The sequence below is a fragment of the Acomys minous genome, assembly GCF_964271855.1.
Source record: "Acomys minous genome assembly, chromosome: 11".
NCBI lineage: Eukaryota > Metazoa > Chordata > Mammalia > Rodentia > Muridae > Acomys > Acomys minous.
Window position 1 is genome coordinate 37663142 of NC_140492.1, and position 22845 is coordinate 37685986.

General features: G+C 39.8%; 1 protein-coding gene and 1 long non-coding RNA gene across 4 annotated transcripts in view; one reads left to right on the forward strand and one right to left on the reverse strand.

Annotated features, from left to right (window-relative positions):
- The window catches only part of LOC311608687, a 40316-nt gene extending 27965 nt beyond the window's left edge, over nt 1–12351 (reverse strand). Inside the window, exon 1 of the long non-coding RNA XR_014783082.1 lies at nt 12098–12351. This is a non-coding gene — a long non-coding RNA (uncharacterized lncRNA). The remainder of the gene's footprint in view (nt 1–12097) is intronic.
- Nucleotides 1–22845, forward strand: part of ADGRG7 (adhesion G protein-coupled receptor G7) — a 60306-nt gene that overhangs the window by 30499 nt on the left and 6962 nt on the right. For all 3 annotated transcript variants that reach the window (XM_084801235.1, XM_084801234.1, XM_084801236.1), the window contains exons 9-14: nt 5027–5187; nt 5675–5830; nt 8296–8408; nt 13026–13369; nt 14121–14217; nt 20332–20487. In XM_084801235.1, coding sequence (XP_084657361.1) covers nt 5027–5187; nt 5675–5830; nt 8296–8408; nt 13026–13369; nt 14121–14217; nt 20332–20487 — 1027 coding nt within the window. The remainder of the gene's footprint in view (nt 1–5026; nt 5188–5674; nt 5831–8295; nt 8409–13025; nt 13370–14120; nt 14218–20331; nt 20488–22845) is intronic.

Here is a 22845-nt window from a genome sequence, read left to right on the forward strand (position 1 = left end):
TTGTTGCATATTTATATACAGAAAAGAAAATATCCTGTAATTGGGGATGTTTTATCTGTGTACATGAATGACATTGTGCTATATGAACTTGCATTTTTACCTTAATACTCTCTTGTCAACTTTTATCCAAGAATATTAATGGTTTTATTAGCTAATACCTATCTGTTAAGTATACAACAGATATTTTTTGCTTTCCTTTTGTACTTTAAAGGTTCACAATACATTATTACTTTTCTTTTGTTTGTTTTTGCCCTTGATCTTTATTTGTAATTGTTAAACATTCAGATTTCCTATTCTGTGATTTACTGCATCAAATATTTGTTTGCTTTGTCTTTATTAATCAGAAAGTTTTTTAAATGGAGTTTGATTTAGGAAAAACTGTCTAATAATCCAGCTGAAGAAACAGAGAAGTAGTATAAACACAAAGCAAGCTAGGTGGAAGGAATTCTGAATTCTGCTTTCTCTTTTCCTAAATTGAGAATATCTTCCCTTCACTCTATAAAGGTATCTATTCCTTAAAGCTTTGTGGCTTGAGCCACGGTAAACTCTACTTGGGATGGGCCAGTGTGTCTAATTTGTCCGTGTTTCCTCTGTAATTGGTCCTTTGTTTCTTTGGAGAACTGGAGATTGAACCAGAGTCTTGTACACGGTAAGCCAGTACTCCAGCGTGAGCTGCAGCCTCAGACTCTGTGTGACTTTCTTAAAGAGATCTTTTCCTCTACTGAGATTACCATGTGCTCTTTTGTTTCCACTTAAATAATTTCAGTGTTAGTATTTACATTTAGGTCTCTGTATCTCTAGAATATCTAGGTTGTGCTTGGTGAAAGACAGGGGTCTAATTTTTTATTTTCTTATTTATACACAAATAAGCAATATTTCTCACATGGTTTAAAACATTATTAAGAGATGGGTCTGTTTTAGATTGAGAGGGAAAGCTTTTTTAATTACACTATATATGTGTTTTGAAATACAAATACACTGCAGAGCAACTTTTCTGCCTTGCGTCACAGAATTGCCTGTCGTGGGGAGAACACTCACTTCCCGCTGTTAGCCTGTTTCAAGAGTCACCACTTGGATGATACATCTCTTAAACACCGTCCTAACCTGATGAAAATTAGCCTTTGATCAACATTTCTCTGGCCACTCCAATAACCCTAATATGCTTTCACAGTAATGCAAAGTACCAGTCTCCCAAATATATTTTAATTCTTTTTTAAAATTTTAATTAGTTCACTTTACATGCTGCATGTAGCCCCTCCCTCATTGTCTCCTGACCCCACCCTCCCTCCCTCACACCTTCTCCATCCCTGTCCCGCCCCTAATCATCAGAAAGGGGAAGCCTTCCTCCCCTAACATCTGACCTCAGCCTGTCAAGTCTCCTCTGGACTGCCTGTATCCTCTTCCTCTGTGGCCTGGCAAGGCTGCCCTGCCAGGGGGAAGTGATCAACGTGTGGGGCTAAAGCTCATGTCAGAAGTAGTCCCTACTCCCCATATTGTGGGAGCCACAGGGAGACTGTGCTGCCTATATAGTACATCTGAGCAGAGAGTCTAAGTGCACTGTTCTCTTAAAAAAGACAGTAAAATGTAAAAGCAACAAAACAAACAAACAAACAAACAAACAAACAGGGAGGAACTGACCAAACAATAGCCAGGAGAAATTTTATTGCAATTATCTGAGAAATTGAAGATTAAGCAGATAAACATAGTAAGTTTGACTTCTGTGTATATTTCTATATATTTTATAATTTTATTTGTAGATAAAAAAAGTACATATTGAAAATTCTTTGTAAATGTTTGTGACATTATTGGAAACTAGCCATCATCAGGTCACAAAGCTGATAGCTGCTAGAAGTGGGAAGGTCAGCTTTCTTTAAGGGTGTATGGTCCCTGGCAGCTGAACCACTCGCCAGTGGACGTCAATGCCCGCAAGAGTATGCGGGCAGCACAGACTGAACTTGGTGGACTTAAGAAGCCAATCAGGACATGCAGCAGGCAGGTTGGGAAGTAGGAGAGGTTCTGGGAGAAGCTGGGGGATGCAGTGTATACAGTCAAAATACATTACATGAAATTCTGAAAAAATTAATAAAAAAGGAAATGGTTAAGATTTTTTTAAATATTTATTTTTTTCATTTTTAAATAATACATAATTTTTTAATTAATTTATTCTTGTTACATCTCAATGGTTATCCCATCCCTTGTATCCTCCCATTCTTCCCTCCCTCCCATTTTCCCCTTATTCCCCTCCCCTATGACTGTTCCTGAGGGGGATTTCCTCCCCCTGTATATGCTCATAGGGTATCAAGTCTCTTCTTGGTAGCCTGCTGTCCTTGAATTTTTAAAAATAAAAATTAAATAGACAGTTCCTGACTACAATGTAACAACACTATTAATGTGCAATAATAGAAGAGGAAACATTTTACCAAATTAGAAACTTTAAAATATGATTAATAGAGAAGAAATTAAAGTATAGATCACAAATAAATGGAAAATTAATAGGAGCAAGAATATCACATGTCAAAAAGTATAGGCTATGGATAAAAAGTATTTTTAAAAAGTGTATATTACTTAATAAATTTATTAGAAAATTAAATAAATCAGAAAAAGGTGTCTAAGTATTTATCTGAATAAACATAAAAGTAAAATAAAAAAGTTAAGAGTAAGAATTAATATGCATAAGGGTATACATGAATAAAGTTATAAATTAACAAACTCTAGCCTTGGTCAATCTAATGGAAAATGTCCATGAAAAAAAAAATTGAAACAAACAAGTGTCTAACAAGGCTGATACAAGGTGGAGAAAGCATGAAAAGGAATAGCTAAAAATGTGGAGACTGGGAAATACACAAGATGCAAATATAAGTTATTCTAATAAACCTGAGTATTTGTAAAAATTATAATTTTGTGATAGGTGCTCAAAATACTATAGAATGGGCAAGAACTCTAAATTGTTTTTTTTACGGAATCTATATGTTCATATAGATTTCAGTTTTCTCTCAGGCACGCCATTCTTTCATTTAAAAAATAAAAAAGCAATTCAAGATGCTGACTTAACATCTGTATTTTCCTTTTGAGTTTTTATTTACATTTAAAAAATTTGAGACTTTCACTCCTCCTATCTCACTCCCACTTTCTCTCAGATCTTGAACTTACATACACAAACATATATAACAATGTGTGTACACACACACACACACACACACACACACACACACACACTACAAAGTCCATCTAGTATCGCTTGTATGTAGATGTGTTTAGAGCTGGCCACTTGTGATTGGATAACTTATGAGGGAGCACATCCCTGAAAAAAACTGATTCTCTTCCCTACACCTGTGTCTTGCTTAGAAGATACTAAATGTAAATGTTGAAGATTGGAAAAATCTAATTTTACTTTTAGAAACAATAAATATACATTTGATTTTCTGGATTAAAATGGCCTATTCCTACAAAATAAAATAATAAAATAAAAAGGGGTTAATTTGGCCATAGGAGGGAAAAATTTGGCGAGGGCAGTTTGCTATGAAGAATGTGAGAAAGCCGTACAGTTCCTCCCAGGTAGAGGACAGAGAAGAACAACTGGCAAAGCAGTTACCAAGAGACCATCAAAGCCTTGCCTGCCTCCTCCTCAGCTCACATGAGGACGGGATAGGCATGCTTCATGGCTGCCGTTTTTGCCTATCAATTACGAAAGACAGTGCAGCATAAGCAATTCTTCTGTTAAAATGTGCATTTAGGAGCTGGCAACATGGCTCAATGGATAAGAGAATTGTTCTGTCTGCATGAGGACTGCAGTGTGGATCTCCACTACTCCCGTAAAAAGCCTGTACTCAGGACTGTAGCTCCTGCCTCCTGTCTTATCGCACAAAGGCGACATGTTTATAAATGAAGCAGAATGTGCGGGAATGTGTCATCCCCACATAGGGCATAGGAAGAAGTCTATAGGAAGAAAATTAGCAATTAGCCAACCAGGGGTTACATATGCTAATTATGCCTACTGCAGGCTTACATCATAGATTGGTCTGGCAAGGTTTACACACACACACACACACACACACACGAGAGAGAGAGAGAGAGAGAGAGAGAGAGAGAGAGAGAGAGAGAGAGAGAGAGAGAGAGAAGGGGGAGGGAGGGAGGGAGGGAGGGGGAGGGAGAGAGAAGGGGGAGGGAGGGACGGAGGGAGGGAGGGGGAGGGAGAGAGAGAGAGAGAGACAGACAGACAGACAGACAGACAGACAATCACAAGCCCCACAGTGTTTTATCTTTACTTATGATTGACCAATCATAAACTAGGGTTTCCAAAATCATCATCTTGGGTTAATTTGCTTTTGCAATTCACATAACTAAGGTGGACACATTTATCCTGGCTTATTGGAAAGGACCTTAGAAAGGATACATATGAAAGTAAGCACAGGGCAATGTATGCCTGAAGGGCTACAGTTTCCACACCCTCTCCGGCTACACGCTCAGGAACCTCCACATTTGCTGCTATTCCAAAGCTCTCTGAACTCCATGCTTTGGGCTTTTCCTAGAGAATTCGTTGCATAGGAACAAAAGAAGCATAGACAAGCATGTGCAAATGTATTTGGACAAAGAATATGATCTAGCAGAATAGGGAAATAAATGGAATAGGGACATTCAACAAGCCTGTGTGTTGATGCTTCTCTTCAACTCTTCATGCCTCTTGGACATGGGGTAAGATATTTATTTGGATGGAATCTTATAATTTACTAGATGATAAATGTCAGAGAAGGTCCTGATGGCCAGCCCGAAAGGAGGCATTCTAGTTCCCATGTCTTGCATTGTGCAAGTAGTTATGAACCAATAGTTGTGGACAGCCATGGTGTACATGCATACTGTAACATCACTTGTATTATTTTGCAATTAAATAAAAATCAGTCAGTAAACTAATTTTTTTCACTGTACCTTACGGAAATATGAAGTGGTCATGCAGTTCCACAATAGCGTGAACCTGTTCTTTGTTCGCCACACTGTATATCTACTGATTTTAATGTCTTTTATTCCACAGATGTAAATGGATGTGGTTTTGTGGTGTATCAAAACCACAAGCTTTTTCAGTCAAAAACTTTTACCGCTACATCAGATTTTAGTCAAAAAATTGTCTCAGGCAAAATAAATGCAAGTGACCAAGACCGGAATGTTTCTGTGGAAATGGTATTTAATCCGACGGTGAGTTTTCCCATGAATGGAAATAAAACTTCTGGCTCTTCTTAATTACAAAACTGGAGGTAATTTTGGTTAAAAAAAAAAAAAAAAAAAAAAACCTCTACAGAAACTCTCTTTAAAAAGTTTTTTGAAGTAATTATTTAAATCTTTATCTTATCTAATTATCTGACAAACTATCTAAATAGAAAATTAATTAATTTGATTTATATTCTTATCTACTTTTTTTAGTTGGTTGTTTATTTCATTCTTGAGACAAACTTGCTATATAGCTCTAGCTGACCATGAACTAGGAGCAGTCCTCCTGCCTCAGTTTCACAAGTATGGGGATTGTAGATGTATCCTACCACATCTGACAATGTATGCCCTTACTCTTCCCTCGATCTATAAGAAAGCCATTAATGTTTAATATGTACTTATTTCTCATGGGATTATCTTATACTCAGATTTAAAAAAAATTCCATTAAGCATTCAATGTGTCATCAATTCACAGTACGACAAAGGAAAATTCCAGCTTTACTCCTATGCCTGTGTCTACTGGAATTTTTTAACAAAGGACTGGGACACACATGGCTGCCGAAAAGATATGAGCACTCCAGGGTTCCTCGGCTGCCGCTGCAACCACACAACCAATTTCGCTGTGCTGATGGTAAGGATGTGCAAAGCAATCTCTTTCCAGGCAAGGCTTACTCTCTATGCAGATCTAGGATCCACTAACCAGTGACAACGCTGAGGTCTGATTTACACAGATCAAAAGTTTAGATAAAATGGAAACCACAGGCAATGAAGGGGTGGGGGTCTAAAGAGGGGCACACTCGCGAGAAAGTAGCAGAGCGTTTTGATGTTGCTGCTAGTGCTGTTTACGATGTAGTCGTAGAAAAGAAATAGACACATTTAGTTCAGAACTGGGCTTTTGAGCACGGAAAGGATGCCTACGTGTGAAGGAGAAGCTGGCATGTTCCACCAGGTGAACCATCTAAGAGTGACGTCCTTGTGGAGTGGAACAATCTAGTACAGACCTAGCCATACATAGGGCACTTGCATTTCTGGAAACTTTTTCTACTGCAGCTGTCCAAGTTGCTGTTTTTGCTGATATGTGGGAAAGAAGTAGCTCTTAAGTTCTTTACATTTTCCTATAGTCTCCCTCCCCCGTCCTTACGTCCATTAATCACCAAGCCTCCCTGTGCTAGGGCAGTAGCGGATCTGACATTTGCACCTCGGACCACTGCTGGGCTGGCCATTTTCAGCATCTCTACAAGTCATCTCCAGAAACCGTTCTTCAAAACAAAGCGTTGGCTTGGACCTGTGATGAAGTGTGCACACGCGGAGAACATTTGAATGGAATATTAACAGGGGAAGCTACCAAACAGCTATTCATTCATGAATCCCTGGAGGGAAAACAATGTTTTCATCCTGCAATAGCTTTCATGTAGCCATGTTTAGGATGAAGATCGGCAGAATAAACAGACACGTTGTAGACTCAAAAAATAGAACTTTCTTTTAGATATTTTTTTAAACAACTATATATCTCTCATTTTAGTTGTAAAATGTTCTTAGTTTGATTGATTTTATTGCTTCTTTTCTAATTTACGCTGAGAGCAGATTTTGCCCATCAGATGACACTAGCAATAGAACTTTCCTTTTATGACATCATCAAGTCATAGTATTAACTATGTAAAGATTAGTTTATTCTACACATTAAACAGCACAGAATGCTCTGTGACAGATATTCTTCTTGTTTCCAAGCGGGGCTTCCCATAACTTTCACTAATACCTGCCTGGCCACCATTGTAGATACTTTGGAGCTGTGAAAGTCGTCAAATGAAGAGTCAGAATTGCAAACTAACCCAAACAGGCCCTGAGTTAACAGCTGCTGTCTACGATCTGACAACCCATGGGTCTGTGATTCTTTGTGCATTGACAATAAACTATATAAACACTGCCAGAACACTTTTCTTTTAAATCATGCTTATTATTTTATGTTTTTTCCTACAAAATAATATATACTAATATATAAGAAACCAAAGCTTACTTCATAACTAGAATTTGCTTTGAAATAGAAAATGTATGCAATATGTGTGCATGGGCATATAAGCATCTTTATATTCAGATTTCAAAGAGTATATAATCACACAAAATATGCTTTTAAACTTATTTTTATGTAGTGTGTGAGTGTGCATGTGCATGCATGTGAGTGTGCACTTATGTACAGGCCAAGCTTACCTGTGGAGACCAGACAACTGGTAGGGGTTAGTTCTCTTCTTTACCATGTGAGTGTAGGCATTAAACTGAGGTGATCAGGTTTGACAGTAAACACACATGCCTTCTGAGCCACCTTGATGGTTACCTGGAATGCAAGTTTATGGTGCATATTGGGATAGATGTAGATATATTGCAGAAAAGATAAATCTGTTAAAGAATTAACAGAATTATATGAACAATCTCTTCATGTTGTAGTCATGCTGAACTTTATTGTAAGTAGAACTTTACTGTAAGTAAATTAGCAAAGATGTGCTCAGCAACACATGAAATAATATAACCAATAAAACCAATAACAACAGGAGACAATTCAGGCCTAACATAAACAACCCTGTCTTCTTAGACACTGGCGGAACTGCCTTTCTGTGTATATATATACACACATATATATTCTAACTGAATTAGACTAATTGCAATACAGCCTCTACCACATGGAAGCTGTTATTAATTTACATCACTTAAGAATACACTAAAGTTTGGGTGCACAAGATAACTTGGCAGGTAAGAACATTTCTAAGTTTAGTCCCTAGCACTTTAAATCAATGGCTCACAACTTTCCCCAGTTCCAGGGGATCTGACATCTACTTCTGGTCACCACAGGAACCCACAAACATGTGATATAAGTTAACACAGACACATATATGTAAATAAATGATAGATAGATAGATAGACAGACAGACAGACAGATAGATAGAACACATATATATATGGCTTTATGAAGAAGAAAGCATATTTGGCATCCTGTTGGTTATTTTAATTAATGCAATGTTATTCCATGATACTGACTTAGATGAATATTTTTTAAATTTAAAAAAGTTAGCCTATTTAAACATCTGCGTCAAATTATTTTTTCAGACTTTCAAAAAGGATTATCGGTATCCTGAACCCCTAGACGTGTTGTCCAACATTGGCTGCGCCCTGTCCATTGCTGGTCTGGCTCTCACAATTATATTCCAGATTGTCACAAGGTAAGAGGGGACAGGTGATTTTCATAGAATAAACTGCCCTCCTGATTGTAATTTATGGGATAAGTTCACGTCAGAGTTTAGTTTCTCTTGAGAATATCCTTTCTCTAAGGTAGAAGGAAACCCATTGAACATAGGGCACAAGTCCAAAGAGGCTGTGATACAGTCCCAAGTACATAGTTACAAATAAGACAAAGGCTTTGACAGCAAAATCAACATTAGCCTACAGATCCTGTGCCTCTTTAATGTGGAATGGAACATGTCTGACCATCTGGACTGCAAAAGAAAACAATGCTGGACAACAAAGTTTTGAAAGTAACTATGGAATAAACTGAGCTAGCAAGTGTTCTAATTTAGGCCTGTCTCCTCTCTCACTCAAGTTGTATCAGAGTGAATTTATCATTCCTCCAGAACCATTTCTCCCTGCTAAACTCCCTCCCAGTCTTATCTTAGAAGTGTGAAACTAAGATTTTCATTATAAGGATATCATTATTTATAATTTTTATGCCGTTTTACTTAACAAGTGCAACCTATAGCAAAGCAGAAATAGGATACTGAGTGTCCTTGTAAACCCCAACACATATGCCAATTCTTAATATTTTGTGATTATTTTTACTTTTTCCCTGAGATTTTGAAGGTAGGCAATACATAAGATTATCATCTTTACAACTTTCAGTTGTGTGTCTCCAGAGAACAATATCTTACATTCTCTTACAGAGCATTATGTCATTAGCCTCACTCTGGAAATTTAATCTAAGAAATTTAAAATCACGCCCTCTATAATCAAATATCTCAAGTCACTCTGTGGGCTATTACAGTGGGGTAAATTTTTCTAAATTCATTTACTACCATGATACTTCAGTCACCTTTAGCCTATAATTCCATTTTCTTTTTTGTTTGTTTTGGTCATTTGTGACAGTAATGTCGTTGAAGTGCCCAGGCCAGTTATTTTGAAGACTGCTCTTCTACTTAGGATTTGATTGATATTCCCCTCATGATTAGATTCAGGTTAAAGATTCTTAGAGTAACTATGGGGTCATTGAATCTTTCTCAATGTGACACCACAAGAAATACATGGCAACAGTCCTACTGTTCTTGGTTTTAAGTCCTAGTGGTGTTTAGATGGGTAGCTGATATTTCTCTATCATCACAGCTCACTTTCTCACGTGTAAATAATAGCTGGTTCATATAGTGCATTTGAGAGTGTATGATATGATATCCTTCTGTTTGCCAACAGTCTCTCACGTAGGGATCCTGGTGAGATCAAAACATGATTGCATTGGTGATTTCCCACTCTTTCATGCTTCTTTGTTTCTTGACTATGCACTAATAAAAAGTCACAGCGAGCTCCTTAGGCCATTTTGCCATGGTTCCTTTGGACTCTAAGCACTTTCTCATTTTGATCACAACAAAACAGCTGGGTTCATCGTTCATTTCCTCTGCTCCATCCTTGAACATGTAATTTCTCCGGAGTAGATTTCCCTTTTCCTCTCTCCTTCACCTTTCACACCAAATGCCTCTTTAATTTCATTCACTGATTTTTTGATTGACTGCTTATTATTTGCCAGAAGATAAATTGTAAATAAGAAAAACAAGTTAAGTTCCCACCTTTGGAGAGTTTACATTTTCAAGGAGTAAATGAGACACCTTACAAATAGGTACAAAGTGAAGTATATAGTTAAAGATTGTGACAATGGTATTGGAGTAAAAATATATGCCCTGTAATTACTAGCTTGTCAGGGAAAATGAAATGCCTCCCATATTGATGCCTTCATTTGCATTCCTTCCAACACTATAGCTGTACCAATAATTATTCAGTTCACTATGGATCATTTGTAGTTACTGTATAAGTAATTTTTTTTTACCTAGAATCTCACCCTGTCCATTTGCTATTAGATATTTTTCTTTTTTTTATTTCCTACCCCAATTGGCAATCATGTATGACACTAAAATTCATTAGAATATATAACCTAACAAAATAATATAGATGTTGATATTTTAAATCTTGAATGAAATATTTTATGTATTCTTGGATAAATCCCCATGTGACAATAACATAGAGAATGTGTTTTTATAGAAAGGATTAGGCTGTTTGAAAATTTCTTGTTCTCCACGTAGGTTGTAATTTATGTTCAAAATTAGAAAGATTGTAACTACTGTTACCTTTTTATTACATTTTCAAGATATATTGTAGGGAGGGAACATGCCACTGCATGTAGGTGGAGATCAGAAGACAGCATGTGGGAGGCATGTTCCCCTTCCACCATGTGGACAACACAGGTTGGACGTCTTGATGGAAGAGCCTGTACCCACTGAGCTATCCATCGCACCAGCCCCTCGTGATACTTTCATATACAATTCCTTTGAAGACAGTTTGACATTTTTATTATTTAACATCTCAAAGGGTGTAAAAAATCTCAGGTAATCAAGGAAATCTCAACTGTATCGGATGGGTTGAGTTTCGTCTGTGGAAAAACTCAAAGACTGAGATAGGTTATGGTGGAATATTATGAAACCATACAGGCCGTAGACTGGGTAGACTTGACCACTAATTTATAGGGTAAGAACAGCAAGGTACATCTATGTAATAGAACTTTAAAAATCCAGAATAGATCCAGAAAACAGCTATTGGGAAGATCTATGGGCCAAAAACTCTAGAAGAAATTAGATGGTAATAAGTATAGATCTTATAGCCTTCATTGGTACAGGACTATATGCCATAGTGTCCACAGCGTGGCTATATGCCAAAGGAGAGAGCACAAGGCTGTACTGTCTTTTAAAGAATAAAGACAAAAGTCCATACATGGCAGAGAGACTATCATACCTTGCATTTGATGTCAATGCCATTAAAGGGCATCTTTCCTCTTTTGCCAGTCTGAAGATGTTGTCCAGTACAGAACACACACATGTACCACAGTATGCATACCTTGTCCACTCCATTCAGCACATCACATACACGCACACACACATGACCATACTGAGTTCTAAAAGTTCCTGCTATACATGGCCAGCCTATAGATAAAACCACAGCACAGACTGTCCCTTTCAAGCAAAGACAATAAGCAAGTAAGAATTGGGAGGCGGCACAGAGGAGCAGTGGTTGGTTCTGCATCTGGAAATTATAAGTCCAAATGCTGGAACACTGAGTATATTTTGTGTTTTTTTTTTTAAAAAAGGGCAACTCAAAATATCTTGAACATTTAGCAATCAAGATAATTTCCCAAAATACCACCCTGGAACTCTCATCTTTCAGAGGTACCACCTGGAAAGGGAATTCTAAGCTGTCTTGCAGAAAAGATATGTGGCCATGTTCTAATATGTCAAAAAGGTAGCAATCATCCGTCTACTAAAAATAGCGTCAGTAGCAATATAAAATAAATTTCAAACACTTTAACTAATTTTACTGGCTTATGGGAGATTTACTCTTTAAATGAAACATAAGCAGAATAGCCTAGAATTTTCTTTTAACTATATTATGTTGTTCTATTTTTAACTTTTAAGATCATAGTTGGCATTAACTTAAAATTAAAAATATTTGAAAAAAATATTGCCTACAAACATGAGACTTTTCTGTACATTCATACATGGGCTCATCGATTAATGTGTAATGTGCTATGTAGAGGCTCTTCTGCACATAGCCTTTGTGTACGCTCGCAGATGCCCAAGCTCAGTGATGTAAAACAGTTCATTACCTCTCATGAGTCTGGGCCTTACTAGGGCTCATCTGCTCTTGCTGTGCTGTCCAAGGAGATGGTGGTCCAACGACAGCTGGGAGGGTACTCTGGGGCAGCTGTTCTCAACCTTCCTAATGCGGCTACCCTTTAATACAGCTCATGTTGTGCTGACCCCAGCCACAACATTGTCTCATTGTTACTTAATAACTGTGGTTTTGCTACTGTTATGAATCATAATGTAAATAGCTGATATACAGGAGCCCCCAAAGGACTTGCACCCCACAGGCTGAGAACCCCTGCTCTAGTGTCAGACCAGCTGGATCCTTCTCCATGTACGTAGACATGGAACATTTCTGTGTAGGGTCTTTAGCCGAACATGTTAAGGGTTATGAAAGTTTGTGGCGGTGGGGTGGGGTGTCTCAGGCATTACTGTACCTGATGGAGAAGTCATTCTTGGCTACCAGCTTTCTGTTACATTCTGTTAGTTAAATCAAGGCCAAGGCAGGCCTAGGAGGGGACTCTGTAGGGCATAAATGCTAGGGATTGGGGCTCACTGGGCACTGGCTTCAGAGATGAGATACATTTTTTTCTTAACCAGAATGCAATGGTACCTCTGCCTTTTTTTGTTGAATTCACTGCTTTGCAAAAATTAAGATTATTCTTTTCTGATATGAGAGAGGAAAATTCAATGGCAGGCTGGCTGCGCCAAGGGCTGAATTTACATGCAGTGCCCACAGAGGCCAGAAGAGGACGGCGGAGTCCCCTGGAACTGGAGTTAACACAGTTAAGAAACAGCACATGAAGAATGAGAAGGGAACTGAACCTGGGTCCCCTGCTACTGAGCCATCCTTTCAGCCCTAAGGATATTTGCTGTTGTGGTGGTGGTATAGGTGCAATTGCTTGCTTTGCATTCACTTGATTCTTCATGTTTACTTTTTATTTTTAGGAAAATCAGAAAAACCTCAGTAACTTGGGTGTTGGTCAGTTTGTGTACATCGATGTTGATTTTTAACCTCCTCTTTGTGTTTGGAATTGAAAACTCCAATAAGAACCTACAGACAAGTAACAGTACCATCAACAGTAACCCTGACGACAACGAAATACCTGTAAGAGACACCCTTGACACCCCGAATCCCTCATGCACGGCCATCGCTGCCTTACTGCACTATTTTCTGTTGGGGACATTCACGTGGAACGGGCTCAGTGCCACACAGCTCTACTTCCTTCTGATTAGAACCATGAAGCCTCTTCCTCCACATTTCATTTTTATCATCTCATTAGTTGGATGGGGTAAGTGCTGGCATTGGCACTTATTTAGCAATTTCCGCTTTGTTGCAATTGTTTAATATAAATGCATGCCCATTCGGAGGGCCAATCATTCCGGGTAGAGGGAAAAGAAAATAGAGACGTCACTAAGAACTGTCTGTCTAGCAGTGTATTCTCCAGTGAGGGATCAACACAGGTGTAGTGGACACGTCATAAGCTAAATTAAGGAGGTTATTGTTTAAAACAACGCTTTGCTAGTTTATGCTAGATTTAGAGTGCGTACAGGGGAAAGTAATCGAGGTGACTTGTTAAGAAAAAGGTCTTGAAAGTTATAGTGTGTCCCTGCAAGGACACAGGGAAGTTATAGTGTGTCCCAGCAAGGACACAGGGAAGTTATAGTGCGTCCCAGCAAGGACATCGGGAAGTTATAGTGTGTCCCAGCAAGGACACACTGAAGTTATAGTGTGTCCCAGCAAGGACACAGGGAAGAATTGTCAGCGCTACTCAGATTTAAATTGTTCCAAGTAAAAGAGGAACTCAGACATTTGGTGACGACCATTGTGATCAGAAATGGGAAACCAGAGACAACACTAGAAGTAAAAAGAGAACAGAGAAAAATTCTACTCTAATCTACTTCTCTCACGGGTCAGTATATTATCCAAAGAGGAAAAGGAATACATCTAATGAGGTCACAGGTATATTTTACTCAAAGCCTTGCATTATTAATGTCCAACTTGGATAACGTATTAACTCCTTGCCTCTCTTTGTCACGTAGGAGTTCCAGCAATAGTGGTAGGTGTAACAATAGGGATTATCTACGCCCAGAGCAGGACCAAGTCAAACTGGGAGTTAGACTATCGGCAAGAGGAAATGTAAGTTTTTATCTCTTTAAACTTCTTTGACATAAAAGTATACGTATCCATCAATATCATCTCCAACTTTCATTTTATAAATGTCATATTTTGTAATGGGCATGTTGAGCTCTCAAAAATACAACATATTTTAGATACAATGGCACAGAAATTTCCTAAAAAGGAAGCATCCACTGTTTGACCATATAAATCTGAAATTTCTTATATTAAAGTTGCATTATTTTAGTTAGTAAAAAAAACAAACAAAAAACAAACAAACAAACAAAACCCCACAAAAACATCGTGTGGCCTAACAGTTAAGATCCTTGGTAACCCTGTGTCTTGATTTTCTCATCTAGAGTGCTGATAGGAGAGTGATTTTGCTCAAGGGTTGCTATATAGGGGAGTCAATCAACCCTGAGAACATTGAATAGCTCACCGAGCCCCTCCCCACGGTTCATTCTCCATGAGTCCCTTGGATGAGCTCATCGTGTTAAACATGTTTATGAGAACTGTTTCATGGTAATGGATCGTGTGCCACAAATTCTTGCTTGGCCAGCAGCATGAATAACTAACTGTTCATGTTGCAAATACTTGACTGCATAGTGTTTGGCTTATACGCAGAAAGAAGAGAAGAAAGCTAACTAACCTGGGCTGAGCAGAGCTGAGAGCTCCACGCTTCACTTGTATTTCTCCCACCAGACAGCACCTACCTTGTAGTTACCCTTCCTTCTCCTGTCTCACCCCGCCATTCTTATCCCAAGATTCCACTTTAAGTCTTAAGCCAACTCACCTGAAAATCATATTATCAGAATGGTACTTGGACATCCCAGGGAAGCCTATGCTGTCAAGGGACATGCCAGATTATGCCAACAGGAAGGCTGACAGCCTGGCTGGATTTCACATCCTAGACTTTTTGTTTTATTAGATTTCAATGTCACTTGGAGGCTTAAAACTTAAATTTCACAATTAGAAACGAGAGATGTAAATATCTCATGGGAGAGGTCATTTATTTTCATCCCGTCATTAATTTCTTGCCATTCATTTTCTATTTCTACCCCGGACATAGAGCTTTCATGAGAGAGAAGCCAGTTTGCTTAAGCATTCACCCTGAGTTATCAATAATTTATAACAGGGCTTTTTCCTGAGCACAGTGTTAGCCCCTGAGGACAGCATGAGGCCACTGTTAATTACAGACGGGAGGAGAGGACAGGATGTGTAATGTGAGCATCCAGATCATCCTAGCATCTCCCGCCATCCACACGTGCTATCACAGGTCCCATTTCTGCATCTGTTGAGAAAGCGGAGGGATGGTGTGTTTTCCCTGAGTCATCCTTCCACCAGGACCTCCTTGGCGTCTCACGGTCTACTTCACTGAGCCCAGTTCTATTTCTCTGACTTGAGGGCCCTGGCCCAGTTCCCTGACCTGTTGTTTTCTCTACGTGAGCCTAGTTAAGGAGCAGTGAAGGGTGGGCCACGCTGCTCTTGGTGTCATCAGATAGGCTGTCTCGTGCTCTCTAATAGGGAAAGGATTGGCGTTGGCCATGGGAATTTATAACGTACTAGTGGTGAGCTTTTCCATTCTATGCTGTAGAGGTGAAACCTGTTTTTTTTTTCATATTCCATGGCAGAATGGTCAAAGCATTTAACCTATCTGAAGTCTATGTAGGATGCTCAATGGACTCCATGCCTTTATTTTTGTCAGCCTTCATCCTGCAACCCTCCTTTTTTTCTAGAAATTCTACCCAATAACTGTAGATGTTAGCCCCACTAGGACCCATGCTCCTCCTCCTAAGTGGTCCACATCTTGAAGAATGAGTCGTTTGATTCAGAATAACAAAGCATAAGGCGTGCATGAGAACAAAAGTACCACAGTCCCTTCTGAATTAAAGCAACGGATAGAGGGGAGAGTTTTCCTTCCTGACACATATTGTCCAGTATAAGTCAGTATGAAAGTGTGTGTCCCCTCTGGGTCTTCCCAGCCTTTGGCCACTGGAGATGCTCACTGCACACACACACAAGTGATGGTTGTCATAACTTGTACCTTTAAGCATAAATTGCAACAGTTATCCTCCAAACAGAGATGAAAGGCAAGGGATCCTACACATCCTTAAGACAAACTCCACACACGTTAATCATCTTCTTTAGTGATGGCCCCACTCTATCTGTTTAAGGCAGGTATGCCTGTTTATTAGTTCATTACAGACTTGAAAATCATCTCAATTTTATCACAGGTCATTCAGATTAGAAACATGATTTCCAACAGTTTAAATGATAATGTTCCAATGCAAAACAATTTAAAAATCCTTTGTCATATACCATAGTGCTGTACCACCATGGAAAAGCAAATGAATAGAAATTGAAAGCCAAATGTGCACTTGGCTTCTGGTTATGTTTTTACTGAAAAAAATAACATGCAATATATTTTGATCATTTTTTTCCTTCTCCTCTCCCAACTCCTCTGAGATCCTCCCTGCTCACTCATCCAACTTTACACTCTTTCTCTTTCTTAATCTCTCTTTCTCTCTCTCTTTCCTCTCTCTCCTTCCCTCCCTCTCTCCTTCCCTTCCTCCCTCCCTCTTTCTCTTTGAAGAAAAACAAAAATAAGAAAAAAACAAATAAACAAGAAACACCACACACACACACACACACACACACACACACACACACACACTACTGAAAATCAAAGCAAACAAGCAAAAGGCAAATAAGCAAAAAAATGCCAAAACAAAACAAAACTGAACAAAAAAGTTCCTCAAAAATTAAGTGAATTTGTTTGTGTTGGCCAACAACTTCTGACCATGAGGCTTGACCCTGGAGTGTGTGTTATGATTAAGGCCACCAAAAGATGTCTGGCATAAAGGAGATTTATTGTGGGAAAGGGGGAGAGGGGAAAGAGAGGGAGCAGTGAGGGAGAAGGAGGAAGGCGCCCGCGACACAGAGAGAGACTGACAGACAGAGAGACAGAGTGAGTGAGTGAGTGAGTGAGTGCGTGAGTGAGTGCGTGAGTGAGTGCGTGAGTGAGAGTGTGGGGTTGAAGGTGGGTCCTTTTTATCCAGCACACACCTGGTATGCATCTGACAATGGTGGCAGGTAATAGCATAAGAGGTTGCTAGGACCATGAAAGGTAGGCTAGTGGGGCACCTGCACACTACCATCCCTCCCTTTTTGTTTGATTAAAAATGACAAACTTAGGAAGGGATCATAAAGTGGGAATAAAGACACTGTGTTCAGAAAGGCTGCTTCCTGCTGACTTGGGAGCCATGATATCTTTGGAGACCCCCCAAAAAACTGGAATGCTGGTGAAGTCCTGGGAGAGCCACCAGTTTTACTGCTGGCCAGGATCTGTGAGAACACCTGCAGCTAGGAAGGAAAACGCAGGCTCAGCTGATGCAGTCTGTGAGATTGCACGGGAGCACCTGTGGATAGCTGCTTTGATGCTGTTGCAGAGGTAGGAGATGCCTGGCCTTGACAGGATACTGGGACACATATACAGGCAGAAGACAAAGCTAACAGGTTAGTGAGAAAATTATTTTTTAGATGCACATTTGAAACTTCTGGACCCATGGTTTTAGTAGCTGGGGGAGGGAAGTCCCAAAACTAGGGAAAGGGGAAGGAATCCCAGCTAAGTACTGCCAATTAACAGCCTAAGTTTCCCACCTAGGTAGAGGCTTTCCTCTTTCTTTTAAACAACCTTCAGTCAGACTGCTTCCCTGCATCACTCCTATTGCATGCCCCTCACAACACACTACGCTCCTGGTGTCCTCCTCTGCTCATGTCCTGCCCCCTGTACTGCATCTGGAGTAATACTTTTGAACCTAAAGCAGATCATCTTGTGTCTCTCCACCTCATCCAGAATGCAAGTAATTGCTCACAAAGAGCCAGAGTAGTTGGCAGCAGTCCCCAAACTTCGTGCATTTACTCACTCTGAGCCACACTGGCCCCTGTGTCTAAAGCTGTCACCATGGGGCCTTTGAATGTAAGGCAATCTCTGCTTAGAACATCAAGGTCTTTGCTCAAGTGTTGTTTTCCTGTGAGACTTTCCCCCAACCACTCTACCTAATTGAAACCCTCCCCCTTACACGTGCATATTTTTGGCAGGTTCTACAAATGCATATATATATATAAAGTTGTAGACTCTTGTTGCCCACCTTTTTTTTGACTTCCTAAGCTTGTCATCACCTGACATATTATCAATCTTATTTTTGTTTTATCTGCATTTCTAAACTAGATTAACTTACTAAATTATGGAGTGTCCCTTACTGATAATTTCCTGGTGTTTAAAACACCATCTGACACACAGCATGTTCTCTTTAAATGTTTCTAAATGAATTTACATAATTTTCAACTTTGATGAGACAGGAAAAACGCAAAACACACCCCAGCTCTCCTCACCAAAACAAAAATAGCCCCAGACAACCTGCAAAACAAGAAAGGACAACGGAACTAAGTAACTTTTGAAAAGTTTATGTAATTATTAGCATTTTTAAATGTCTGTCAAAGGGATGAGAAGGGACTTCAGTTGGAAAATGTTTGCCATGTAAGTAAGGGGATCTGAGTGCAGGTCCCAGGCACCGAGGCAAAAAGCCAGATGTGGTGGCACGCACTTGTAATCACCACGGCCGGGAAGCTCAGGCAGGCAAATCCCTAAGGCTCATTGTTCAGCCTGATTCAGGCTCCCAGCCAAAGAATAGACCCTATCTCAGAGGATACTCATGGTTATCCTCCAGTGCACGAGCGCGTGCATACACACACACACACACACACACACACACACACACACACACACACACAGAAACTGCTTAAGTTACAGAGTACTGAGGTAATAGAGTAATAGGTACAATGTGAAATTAATTAATGAAGGCTCTCTTTTTTATTCTCCAATGATATCTAAGATATGCTAAGAGAGTTCTAGAAGCATTTAATGAATAGTATCATTTGTTTAAAAAAAGAATGGAAGGGGCTGGAGAGATGGCTCAGAGGTTAAGAGTGTCACCTGTTCTTCCAGAGGGTCCTGAGTTCAATTCCCAGCAACCACATGGTGGCTCACAACCATCTATAATGAGAGTTGATGCCGTCTTCTGCAGACAAAGTGCTCACATGCAATAAATAAAATAAATAAACCTTTAAAAAAAAAAGAAAGAATGGAAGATGTATATTTGCTAATGTTTATACAGCCTAAATCTCAAAGGATACATCAGAACCACTGGTGAATCTTGGAGCTGGAAACATTGTTCTTCCTCAGCCATTTGTGCCTTTTATTATTAGGAGCTAGGATAAGCTACATATCCAAAAGTAGAATAAAAATAATAGCTTGACTCAACTTAGGTACCTCATAAACCACAGGAGGTAATGTGTAAATTCTAGACTGTGGCCTAGAAGTATAGGAATAAGTTACTTTTCTGTTGCTGTGATAAGAACACCCGTACAAAAAGCAGCTTTGGGAAGAAAAGTTTATTGTGCCTTACTATTACGTGGGGAAACAGTCCTTCCTGGCTAAGAAGGCATTATAGTGGGAGCATGAGGCCACCCCAAAAGTCACAAAGCAGAGCTACGGCATTTTATCTGTACACAGAAAGAGACCGAGCAGGAAATGGAGCCTTATGGTATAACATATAATATAAAATACAAACCTATAAAGTATGAAGTATAAAACTTTTAAAGCCCACCTCCAGGGATGTACTTCCTCCTGGAAGGCTGTGCCTCCAAAAGGTTCCATGACCTTCTCAAATGGTGCCACCAAGTGGTCAGTGCGTGAGCCTCTGGGGGACATTTCCGATTCAAATCACAGCAGGGCATAGCTCAGTAGTACAATAACCCAGCATGCCCTGGGTCCTGGGATCCTTCTCCCCACAATGAAAACAACACAACAGCAACAATGACGCCACCAATAAGTAGTTCAGGCCCATCTTACCCAAAAGCGCATCTACCTTCTACTGACTCCTAGGAAATTACGACAGGACCAGCATTTCTAATGGGCCAAATTATTACTAAAAGTGACGGCAGCAGGGTAAGATGCCCAGGGACATTATTAGCAAGGTCTTCAGTTCCATGGATGCCGGTAATGTTGATAGCAAAAGCAATCGGTATTTGTTCTTTTCTTGGTCTGCTGAAATAATTTGTTTTCCTTCACAGCTGCTGGCTGGCTATTCCAAAGAGCAATGATTTTGTAAAAAGTCCGTTGTTGTGGTCTTTCATCATCCCAGTGACCATTATCCTCATCATCAATATCGCGATATTTATCGTAATCACAGTCAAAGTGCTGTGGAAGAACAACCAGAACTTGACAAGGTGAGACTCCCCGGGACTGGGAAGCTGCCAGCAGAGACTAGTGTGTGCGTGTGTAAAACCCAGCAGCTCGGCACACCACAACCCCGGCAGCTCAGCACACCCCAACCCCGGCAGCTCGGCACACCCCAACCCCAGCAGAGGCTTTCGACATCTGCACCAGGCACGGGCATGTGGTACTCAGGAGAGATTTCCCGGTGAACTCTGACTGAAGAGCTGCATCGTCTCACCTTCTCATCTGACCTAGTCCAACGTGGTACACAGCATTGTACAACATACTCCCGTGTCACCTTAGCCCAAGCAAAATTCAAACTCTGCAGTTTCAAGAAAAAGTATTTTCCCTTTTTAAAAAATCCACCAAATTCAGAACATAGAATTTGAATAATTTAATAAGAGAGCTGTAAGGAGGGAGATGCTGGCATCCACATTTTCAATTTGAGAATTACTACCTGCGTTTGAGTTACACAGTAGCTTCAAACCTTTCAAAAATTCTTTGCAAGTATATAAAACTTGGAGATTTCACTTATGGATGGATTCTCTCTTGTAAAACATGGTCCATTTAGTGACACCGCGACCACACTCCCTGGCTTTCCAGGTCCCACCCAACTGCCTGTCTTCCTGACGGTGACTTTTCTGGGTCCAGGAAGTGATCTTACTGTTGTCTCTAATATCCAACAAGATCGGAAACCCCTGGCCACAAACACGCTGCAAACTCCTGCCCTGAGTTTATAGCATGAACTGGGCGGAATGTAGTGCAGATGAAGCTATGAGCTCAGGCTGGATTCTGCAAGCCTCTGGGCATTGCGCATGTTCTTCCCATGTGGACGTCTGTCCACTCACACTCAGTCCAGGAGGGGGATCTACTCAGTGACAACAGACAAGTGAAAACCACCATTCTTGATGGGAATATAATCTTAAATATGTGCTCTACAAATCGAAGTACCACACTTCACACACGTAACAGCTATTATTTAAAGAGTATATCGGGGAAATACCTTTCTTAGTAAGCATTAAAACAAACATGCATTTTAGTAATATCTGTTTTAGTAAAAACAAACATGCATTAGTAAAACAAAACAGACTTTAATGGCGGGTTTTTAGCCTGATTGTATATCAGATTATGTTTCCCACATACAAGACATCATAACTGGTCAGAGACACCAATAAAATTTGCATTTCTCAATTTTGAATGGCTGACAGCCTGTGGCTTTTAAATTGGCCTAATGCCATTAAGAAGGATCCATAATTGTTTTAGCTGGTTCTCTAGATACATACCAAATCATTTCAATGCTTACAGACTTAAAATGAGAAACTGTCACATGTCATGGGATTGCATGCTGCTTGGGTAGCGCTAGGCAGGTCCAGATATTGGCAGGTGAGCTAAGAGGCCTCCCTTTCATATGTAGTTCCCGGTGGTCAGTTGATTGTTGGTTGGTCTTGGGTTTTTCACGTGGGGAGGCTTGGCCTCTGTGTAGTTTTTGCCCCCTACATCCTCTGTTACCCAAGCGCACACTTCTTAACATATTCGTGCTGTAGACTAACACAGAGGGTTCACGTTTTGGTGGGTGCAGAATGAAAAGTAAGCATGACTAAGACATAAAGTAGTAGAGACAAAAAAGCATGACCAGCAATGACAGTAAGAAAGTAAGTTCCAATTTTCCTGAATGAATAAGACATGGGGATTTTATTCTGGGGGGAGGGGCTGGGGGATTCATATTTGCATAGGGGATCTATCAATTCATAAGGAAGCCCAATTTGGGGTCGTAATTTGAAAAGATAGTAGACACATGTTTTGGGCATAATTATCTCAGTATCTTAGAGCTCACATGTAAAAGGTTAGAACAATGGACAGAAACACCTCTGAGCATATTCATTTTGCACTACAACGTTTTTACTGAAAATGAAGGAAATAGTGCTTTTGAGAGTATGCCGGCACAGGAGTCTGGTCCTAAACAGCCCTGCCACACTCAGTCAGTCTCACTATCTGGGTTGCCGAGAGAAGGCAAACTCTATGAGCGAGCGGTTTCTTTCCAGTCTCCAGCGTGCTCTCCTGCTCACAGGAAGTCACATAACCAAGACCAGATTATGGGGGTTACAGACTTCCATAAGAGAGAGGATAAGTCTGCTTCTAAGTAATCTTATTTTCATATCACTCCAAGACACGGGAAAGTAACGCAACTTCCCTACAAAATGGATTTTTTTTTTACTAGCTGATCTTTTAGCAATAATTAAGATCCCATTCTAAAAAAACTTTGACGTCTCATGAAATTTCCTGCATACTATTAAAAGAATGATTTGCCTAAGCTTTGAGATAAGTACTAGGGTAGTTTAAAGTAGATAATAAAATCACAGTTTCTTCAG